Here is a 10,039-nt window from a genome sequence, read left to right on the forward strand (position 1 = left end):
AGCCTCTAATCCTGTTGTCAAGAATAAAGTCCATTGAAGTCCCAAATGTTCCAAAAGAGGATTGTTCTTCTCATGTTCCGTTATTCAGACGCACGTTAATGTACTTGCTTCTCTTTCCAGGAAATTCAAATGAAAAGAACTGCCATTGAAGCATTTAATGAAACAATTAAAATATTTGAAGAACAGTGCCAAACCCAGGAAAAGTATAGCAAGGAATATATCGAGAAGTTTAAACGTGAAGGAAACGAAAAAGAAATACAGAGGTAACCATATCGGTCATAACAGAAATGTATAATCACTGTTGCATGATGCTAGTGAAATAATATGCAGGTGTGAGTTGCAAGATAACATAATAGAAAGGAATGGACACATCGTTTGTTTAGTGTGAGATGTTTGGCTGCATATAAAATGTAGAATTAGAATTAATTTGTTCGTATTAGTGGATTTTAATACATTTATAAATCAATACGCACCACAATTTCAGTTGTCGTTGAATTTTGACCTTCTGAATGTGTTCTGATTTCCAAATTCTGCATTGTACGAATCCCATGTGTCCCCACTCAGTCCATTTCCTCCCACCTGTAAAAAAAAATGTAATCTGCCAACCTTCATGTCTATTGTGTGTTGCCAGTTTTTCTGACTATCCGGTCGCCTCAGATCCAAACACAGTTGGTTATCTAAATAACTAGAGTTACCATTTGAATAGCTTGAGTGACCAGTGATGGAGTTCTGTGGTAGCACAGAATTCCATGAATAGGCATACAAGCAATGATCTTTTGAAAGAACCAGGCCTAAAGGAAACGCGTTAGGTTATATTAGGTCTGCAGAGGAACAAGACACATTATGACTCAACTTAGGTCACCATGTTCTAAGAAAGTAAAGTCAGCACAGTCTTTCCATTCAAACCACACATAAGACCAAGGTTGAAAATGTGCCCAGGTTTTGTTGGTTCTGCGATAACAAACAAAATGCGTTTTATGCAAGGGACTCCAACTTTGCATGCTTGTGAAATTTAATCGCAGTTGTTGAATGCTTATGACATAATAAAATAAATGACTTTTTTTTCTTTTCAGGATCATGCACAACTACGAAAAGCTGAAGTCACGAATTAGTGAAATTGTGGATAGCAAACGAAGGCTCGAAGATGATCTCAAGAAGCAAGCGGCTGATTATCGAGAGATTGACAAGCGCATGAACAGCATTAAACCAGACCTCATCCAGCTGAGAAAGCTCAGAGATCAATACTTGATGTAAGGGTGTTTTCATGTTCCCACGTTGATTGTTCTGAAAATGTGCCCATACCTTTACCTGTATTTACGATGCCACCTCACTTCCTCACGTGTTTGTTTCACTTTTAGGTGGCTAACTCAGAAAGGTGTTCGCCAGAAGCTATTGAATGAGTGGCTGGGCAGTGAAGTCACAGAAGAGTAAGTGTCTATAGTCTTCTTACAGTTGTTTATTCACTCCTGCCTAGCAGTGGGTCAGAGGAAGGCTGTTACCTTTTGCTTATAAGAAGTGTCTGTCCTAGATAGTATAGCAAGTGGATATGATGGGTTGTGACACAGGAGAATCCGAGACCAGGGAGCATACAATGAGCTTGAACATGTTTGCAGAATGCAATCAAAATGAAATGATTGGATATAGTCAGCACACCTAAGAACTTAGTTTTTATGAGCCATGACTAGAAGAGGAGTTAGCGTGCTTGAAATGCATAACGATTGCAATAATTATAAATAATTCAGTGACTTTAGTAGAGGTTTATCCCTCATGAAAAATAACCTGCATCATGCAAACAATTTGGTAAAAAATGATCATCATCAAAGCGGATGCAAGCTAAAGGATGTGCTGATTATCAGTCTCTTTAAAAGGCAAAAGAAGGGGCCTAAATGCAAGGCAGTTACCCACTGCGAGTGAGGAATGCAGTGGGGCAACGAATGCACACGAAGTGCTGAGCTTATCCTCAGAGGCTTGCATATGGTTTTTGTTTTGTGTATTGAAGCGTCCTTGTTGGATTAAGTCAGGGCTGTAAAGTTACTGGAAAGTAGAACAAAGCACTGCGTAGAACTACTAAAAACATCAAAATGAAAGAGCTACCTGGTCGTGGGGAAGCCTGAAATGCTTTACTACCATAAGTTTCATGTCATCACAAAAATGTCTTTATTTCTTTAGCCAATACTCCGTAGTGGAGGATGACGAAGACCTGCCTCACCACGATGAGCGCTCATGGAATGTGGGCAATATCAACCGAGTTCAAGCTGACAGCCTGCTGCGAGGGAAGCGAGACGGAACATTCCTGGTGCGGGAGAGTAGCAAACCGGGATGCTACGCCTGTTCTGTGGTGTAAGTATCCCGGATTTATTCCTCAATTGTGTGTAGTTTAACAGAATTTTCAAAACCTAGCGATAAGCACAGTTTAGGTTTTGGGTGTGAAGCTTGTGCGAGGGATGACCTGTGAACGGAAACAGAATCGGGAAACCTTCAATCTTTGGGATCGTGTTGTGGAATCTGGATGTCTGCTCCTGTTTTTGAGACGGTTTGGGCCTTTAGAAATCCTTGTTTAAAAAGGGTGAGGACTGAACACTTTGAAATGGAGTTCTAGAACATAATGGGAAGGAAGGCATTCTACTGTCTGCATAGAGCAGTAACTTTGAATCCCTCACCTGGTAAGAAGTGAATAAGATCAATCAATCAGGGGTTTATAAAGCGCGCTACTCACCCGTGAGGGTCTCAAGGCGCTGACCCTCACGGGTGAGAGACTTTAAGGAACTGGAGTACAAGAAGCTGTAGTTGAGAGTATGAACAATAGAATGCAGATAAAGATACTCTAGAATTAAGATGGAAGCAGTTGTGTAGGTGTGGGGTTCCCATCACAGGGTTCTCCTAGCCCAAGTCAACAGTGATACCACGGTCCATAGTGCCATACATAACCTAGCTATAGGTCCGAATATAAATGTAAATGTATGTTGTCTTAGATAGCGTGGACTCCACCCAGTCGGGATTCAGTGCCTTGTACGATCAGAAATCATTACCAGGCCACCTGGAATCTGGGATGGACAGCCAGCAGAATATAGCTAAAACCTGGCATGTGGAATAACGCCTAATGAGAGGAGGAAGTGTGGTATTGAAGAATCTTCGAGTCTAGTTGACCTTACAGTAAGGTTGATCAAGCAAGCAATTGTAACTCCGTAGGCTACGGATAATATAATATGAAGACCAATTTCTAAATATATATTGATGAGTAGATTGAGAAAGTGAGCGGAATGTGTCTGGAGGCAGGGTCCAAAGAGGAGTTAGAACACAAAGGATGTTTAGTTTTGATTTGAGAGATCGGTTCACTTCTGATCTGCCAATCTTTCTATTGCTGCGCTGTTATTGTAGCTTTAAATAGTCTCACAAATCTTGTCAAAGACAAATTAGGCAGACTCCCAGGCTATTAGCTGAAACAGCAGTTCTCTCCAATATTTGTGCTTCCAAACCACAGTCCTGTATGCTTAGCCTGTGCTGCGGTGGCAAAGTTACTTACCCACACATGACCGGTGGCCACGAATACTAGTCTGTTTCGTTGCCTGTACGTTTTCTCTAGAGCGTGATGAGCTGCCCATTACTTTTATAATGTTCTACTGCAAGTTCCAGTATATTAGTAACTGTTTGGTTAATAGCCTTTGTGCTGCAGCAGCTCAGCTCTTACATTGACCTGTGCTTTTCCTTTCTTGTTTTCTCTTTAGCGCGGAGGGCGAAGTCAAGCACTGTGTGATAAACAAGACTCCCAGTGGGTATGGATTTGCAGAGCCTTACAATTTGTATGGCTCGCTGAAAGAACTGGTGTTGCACTACCAGCACACGTCGCTCTTGCAGCACAATGACTCGTTAAACGTCACACTAGCGTACCCAGTATATGCACAGCAGAGGCGGTGAAAGACTTGAAGCGCTGTGTTGAGTTCTAATTCAAACTTTGGTGGCCTCCACGAGGAAGAAACCCGTCCACCCATTGAGCACGACTCCTGGATCGGAGCTGCAGTATCAAAGCAGATGGGATTGGAGATTTCATCCTGGCTTTGGGAGATGGACCAGTGTTAAGCTGTGAATGTAAGTGTCTGCTCGAACGTGCTTGTTTTCTGGAAACGCACAGCGAGAGAAGAAGATGCTGAAATGCATCTTCCTTGAGGAGACTTTGGAGGCCTTTCACAATGGTGCTTGTTTACTCACTTTTGGAAGCTTTACAGGCCCAGGACATGACTTGTTTCTGTGAGCTCCGTCAGAGGATTTCTCCTGTGTACACCTCCTCCGGATCCGTGCTTGTTCCAGGTACACAGCAGCATCGGGGATTGGTTCATGGTCTATTAACATATGTAGCAGAATGGCACTTTTCGCTTGTAAGGGACACTTTAAAGAAACTGCAAGGCTACAGTCGGCTGGAAAAAATTGCTTTGATAGCAAAAGTGCCACGAAGTGTTTTATTTAGACTTCAAGACAAAGGCCTGTTTTTAGAGCCTATTTAAGACTGAAGAAAAACAGGAATGGCATACAGTATATAAAATATGTACATAGTACTGGGTGACTAGCTATCGAATAGATGGAACTTAACACCATACCGTGTCTATTTTCTTTCTGTTTTGCTAAAGGCTGAATCCCAAGACAGTGCTATGCAATGCCTATTATACTTTAACCTGTACCTCGTTTCAGTGTATCACTAAGATAAGCTTTCTTCTCTTTTTTTCTGATGCCTAAATGTCTTTCGTATAGTTTTGTTAATGTTCTTTTTGTATTTTTACCTAAATGCACATGCCAGTATGAAATTGGCTTTAAAATGAAACGTTAAATCTCTACAGTCTTGCCATGTAGACAACCTGGTTATTAACACAGCTGAAGCGTTTGTTAAAAATCTCAAAATACCTATTTCTTTCATAAAAAATATAATGAGGCAGAGCCTGAAAATCTGAAGTGCTCCCCAAACCGAGCATTTTATTTGTAGGAGTCCAATTATATTGAGGTGAGAGTATTTTAGATAATGGTACTTCAGTGTTTTCCCTCACAGAGTGTTGGTAGAATATTTTCTGGTTTATCTACTCTTGGAAAAACATGCCATGCGTTTTTTTTTTTTTTTAATATGGCTTTTAGAGCTCTTAGCCATCCGGGGACATGTGGCAAATTGTATTAGAGTGTACATGAATTAAAAAAGATCAAAAGAGCTCTTTATGTTCATCAAGAGAAATTGCTTACCTCCCTGAATCACTTAATGAGTGTCTCTCAACTAGCCTCTGGCCAGAACTACTTTAGGTGATGGAGCTTTCTCTCTTCTATGGCTAAGCAGCGACCATATCGGCATCATGAACAGATGTAGATTGTAACCTATGTGGTTGCAACTTTAAATACAATGTTAAGAGAATTCCAGCTTCAGGGCAAATTTGTTTGGGGTTTGGCCGTTACTGCAAGTTAAATCTTCAACATTATCCATCGTTTTTTCTGCTCCTGTGGAGCAAGATTACTGTAGGCTATAAATGGCAGATTTAGAGATTTGTTACAAACTCTAGTGGATGCTCTGTTATTCTTAGAATTCGATTTTTAATCCGCTTAGCAAGGATCAATTGAATCAACAGGGGTTTCAGTGAAATAAAAAAGCAAACTTATTTCAAGCATTAACTCAGTTTTGCGTGCTGTCTACTGAATTAATCAAAGTATTTTAATAGTAATACTACCATACAAATACAGATCATTTAAATTTTCCTTCAAGTTGGATTTTTGCCATAAAAGTCTTTCTTGAATCTGAGAAAAAGTGCTTTCGTCAACGCTTCCACTTTATTGACCATATGCATTAAGGAATCCTTAATAGCATGGGTAATTCAGTAAAGAGGAGTTCAAAGGATTAACTGTTTTCACTTCAGTTTGCAGCTTTTATTTACTGCAGAAACTTTGTTTCTGCGGAAAGGACATGTGGACTATTTTCAAAAAAACCTTTTCTGTTCACTCACCAGAAGTCATTGTTCAAAGAATGTAGGGCAACAAGATAGGTGTTGGCTTCACAGGCTTATGTTTGAGAGACACCTGCTACATGGGGTTGCAGCTTGCATTGCACCAGTCAGAGTGATGTTGACATTTTGGCACAAATTATAAACTTTTTTCACGATTATGTTTGTGAACTTAATGTTGCTCCTTTGGAAATTAACTTTTACAAAATTAATGCTCTGCTCTCCTCTCGTGCTCATCCGTAAGGAGGAAGAGCCCAGTTCATAATTCATCCATAGAGACTTCCAATATTCTACTAACTATTTTTCAAATATGCTTGCAAATGCCGATTTCCATAGCATTACAGTGAATCAAAACACCCCTCCACTTTATCAGTGTCCCACCTATGTTTGTTTCATGCGTCTTTGTTTCTTTAAACAGTGATCAGTTCGGTATATATTTGCATGTCTAAATAAGGTAACACGTGGGCAAATTGGTTGTAATAATTTGACACCTGTTTTTGTACACTGCCATAAGAAATTTCCAAGCAATTTGCATTTGTCATAAACAAATATTACGTACAATTTTAGGGTCACTGGGTTACGATCTTGATGGGGAACTGAATTGTAAAAATTTTTGGATTGGTTCAGTGACACACCCACGTGCATAATGTTATTTTTTCTGCAGTTGTTAAAATGGTTCCATTCGGGTGGTATTTGCTATAAACCATGATGATGTGAAATAACTATCTGGAACAAGCTGGTACATTGGTTCAAGGATAACTTTGCCCTTGCACGATCTTTAAGGAAAGAGATGGTATGGTGTCTTTAGCTTCGAAGACTGTACAGACAATAGGTTTTCATTTTTCTGGTTCCACTTAAAATTTGGATCCACATTTAGACCTGTGTGACATCCTGCTGGACACTGGTCATAATTTTCTCTGCCCGGTAGTTAGAAAAGACCCTCTGAACTGCTGTCACGGGTGTCTTTATTTTTTGTCACCTATTAGGTTTATTTTTAAATGCCAACTTAACCTGCTAACATCTTCACTTCTAAAACCTAGCGTTTAATTGCAATGTGTGAAACCGCAACCTATATTTTAGAAAACACATCTATTAGAACTTTGCCCTGATTGCATGTGACCACGTGCAGCAGCACACTTCTTACTCTATGTATCTACCAGAGGCACTAGCTGTAGGCCAAATGGCATTGCTGCCAGAAGGACAAGTAAGACTGTAACTGAACTACACTACACAAACCAAAAATAAACAGTTTTCCAGCTATACATTTGAAAGAGGGAAAAGGTCTAGGTCATGTAAGCTCCCTGCATGTAATCTTACCATACAGGTTCCAATAGAGACAGCAACCCAATTAACGAAAAAGTGGTAATCTGGTGAAGATTACTCCAACACCAACTCTGTATTTTTTTTTTTTTTGTATTACAAGCTACTCCCACAGTTAAAGCAGTGCAACTGAATAAGGCTGCTAAATGTACTACTGCTCTTCATGCTGCTTCATCCTTTGTTTTCATATGTAATACAATATGACAGACAGCCGGCATATCTTTTTTTGCTAAATGTGCTCAACTGCTTCTAACCTAAATGAGTGCATTTGTTACGTGTGCTTACGCAGCTGTAACCATCAATTGTAAAGGTACCTACTGTTTAGGTTGGTCAGCATACAAACTGTCATATCATTTATGATATCTTCTTTAATAAGAGGTTTGACGGAGGCAAGAACTGTGTGTTGTTAGTTCTACTCATTCAATATCAGATCACCTGACTGAACATGCTTTCCCAGATAAGCTGTGCACCAAAGTGAATATGCCCCACTGTTGGAAAATCAAAACTTCTGTGCAAATAAGCTGTTGTGGCCGTGTGCTTGGAAGGAAATTCTACCCATTTTCCTTTTTTGAGGAAAATGTCTGCTGTTTGTAACATAGTGCTTTTGCTATGCATGGTATTCTGTTGGGGAAGGCAGTCCTGAAACCGTTCAGGCTCATATTGCTCATTCTTGTAATGGGCAACTCAAAGCACAATGCCTCACATGGGACAAAATTCAGAATGTTGCCAAATTTTGTAAACAAAGATAATCACGAGTCTAACGCATTGCTAGTAAACTTTAACTTGAAGTGTGTTGGTTTATAAACTTGCATTACATTTGTCACCATGCGACTGCATTAGCTGCCCAAGATGCTGCTATTTTTTTTTTTAATCATGTTCCAAATAAAAAACTGTTTTGTTTGTTAAATGTTTTTACAACATTAAAACCTTCTTTGTTTAAAAAATAATAAATTGGTCTTGTTTGGGAGGATAGGACGGTAAGCTGTAATTTGCCTTTACAAGGTATTGAAATTGTGCCTCCTTGAAATTTTGTTTGAGCTATAGCTTTGATAAAGCTCTTTCTTGTTTAAGTTGCTTTCAAACATTGTATTAGGCCTTCAAACAGAATAAAGGTTGTTTTGAAAACAAGCTTTGTTTGCTTTAATCATACCTTTTCTTGTGGAGTAATAATAGCTATAAACTAACATTTTATCTGTGAGGTATATATCATTTGTATTTTTACACGCATCACATTTGACCAGCACTTAGACTACATTCCTATTGGATTCCTACCCATTATTGCACCTTGAACAAATCAAATTCTGGTTAAGCATATATGGAAAATACGTACATATAGAATATAGTTCTAGAGTGATACACTTAACATAAAACCTATTGTTCTGAAGGCTACTTCTAACCGCAGATTACTCCCCTTTTGAATTCCATCAGATGCTAAACTGAATCCGGAAACAGTTTTGGCAGTTACTTTCACATGCTAATAGGTTGTGATTTTGGACGTTGCTGCTGCCTAGTCCGAACTCCAAAAGCAATAATGGACTCCACACTCATGCGCAGACATTTTTTTTCATGCTCTTTGGGGCAGATCTGTGGTTCTGTTCCAGAACTTGTTGATTTTTGTTTTTTTACAGACTTTCAAAAGGCTTAGGCAGCTATGGTGTGCTATGGATGTCCCTTCCCAAAAGAATACAGGCTTCAAGCCATGCTGCACCTGACCGCAGCAGATATCAGTCATGGACCCACATTTCTGTCTGTTTTTGGTGTGTCTGTTCCAAGCATGATTCAAATTCCTGCCACTTACTCCCTGAAGCATCCGAAGGTCACCAGGGGGCAGTAGGCACATGTGTACTTTGTGGAGCACAAGAAATGAGACTGGTCAATATAAATCCAAGGCTTGTTCCCGCTCCAAATCCCAGTCCAGGCCTTTGTCCTATGTTAAGTCTAGGATGAAGTCCAAGGACAGTTTTTGGTGCAAACCCAAGAAGTCCAGACGGGAGTCCTCTCCCCATTGCAGCCACTCCAGGCAAAGATCAAACAGCACAGTGAAAGTCTTACTCCGACTCCATTCCACAGCTGGAGCAGATTTGCCTCATATTTCCTGTGACATTTTCCACTCTGCAACAGGTAAGGTCCTTCTAAAAGGCAATCTTGCAACTTTTCCAAATGATTCATTGTCCTCTGGAGCTGCATCAGGCTCTGTGGATCCGTCCGACCTAAACTCCAGGGCTTTCCCTGACAACAACTGACGACATTTGTGATATGAACACCCTCCCTACCTCGACTTCACTCCATTACTGAAAGCCACACTGGTTCCGTGTGGTCTGGCTCTGGCTCCAAAGACCCTGGTTCCAAATACGGAACCAACCTCACTTTCGGAGCATTTTTCAGCTGGATCATGACAAAGGTTTAGTTGTGAGGTTGCTAAAGTACAGTCTGTGATGTAGGGGGATTCTGTGGAAGTACCTTTGCTTCAGCACCAGTATTTTGTAGCCATATTTGGTTCAGATACCTATGCAGACCTTCAGAACGTTACACATGATGAGAATGATGATGCGGCCAATTTGTTATTCCCACATTATACTGATAGTGATCTGTATGTAGACTTTCAGAGTGCTAGTGGTTTTGACTGCATTAGACTTTCCACTATTGCTTACACACTGAGGAAAGCGCTTCCTTTCGAGTAGTCTGTAAGGCCTCGGAGGGAAGTTGATCTACTAACAGACACTTTTCAACTTTAGAACCTTTCCTGCTTTTTA

The 10,039-nt window shown here is 40.1% G+C and overlaps 1 protein-coding gene across 3 annotated transcripts in view; it reads left to right on the forward strand.

The window, feature by feature from the left end:
* The window catches only part of PIK3R1 (phosphoinositide-3-kinase regulatory subunit 1), an 89,770-nt gene extending 81,356 nt beyond the window's left edge, over nucleotides 1-8,414 (forward strand). For all 3 annotated transcript variants that reach the window (XM_085632088.1, XM_085632095.1, XM_085632102.1), the window contains 5 exons: nucleotides 121-263; nucleotides 1,074-1,250; nucleotides 1,359-1,427; nucleotides 2,170-2,340; nucleotides 3,726-8,414. In XM_085632088.1, coding sequence (XP_085488214.1) covers nucleotides 121-263; nucleotides 1,074-1,250; nucleotides 1,359-1,427; nucleotides 2,170-2,340; nucleotides 3,726-3,915 — 750 coding nt within the window. In that variant the 3' untranslated portion in view covers nucleotides 3,916-8,414. The remainder of the gene's footprint in view (nucleotides 1-120; nucleotides 264-1,073; nucleotides 1,251-1,358; nucleotides 1,428-2,169; nucleotides 2,341-3,725) is intronic.
* The last annotated feature ends 1,625 nt before the right edge of the window (nucleotides 8,415-10,039 follow it).

This window comes from Triturus cristatus, chromosome 2_1 (assembly GCF_964204655.1).
Source record: "Triturus cristatus chromosome 2_1, aTriCri1.1, whole genome shotgun sequence".
In the NCBI taxonomy this organism is placed as follows: Eukaryota; Metazoa; Chordata; class Amphibia; order Caudata; family Salamandridae; genus Triturus; species Triturus cristatus.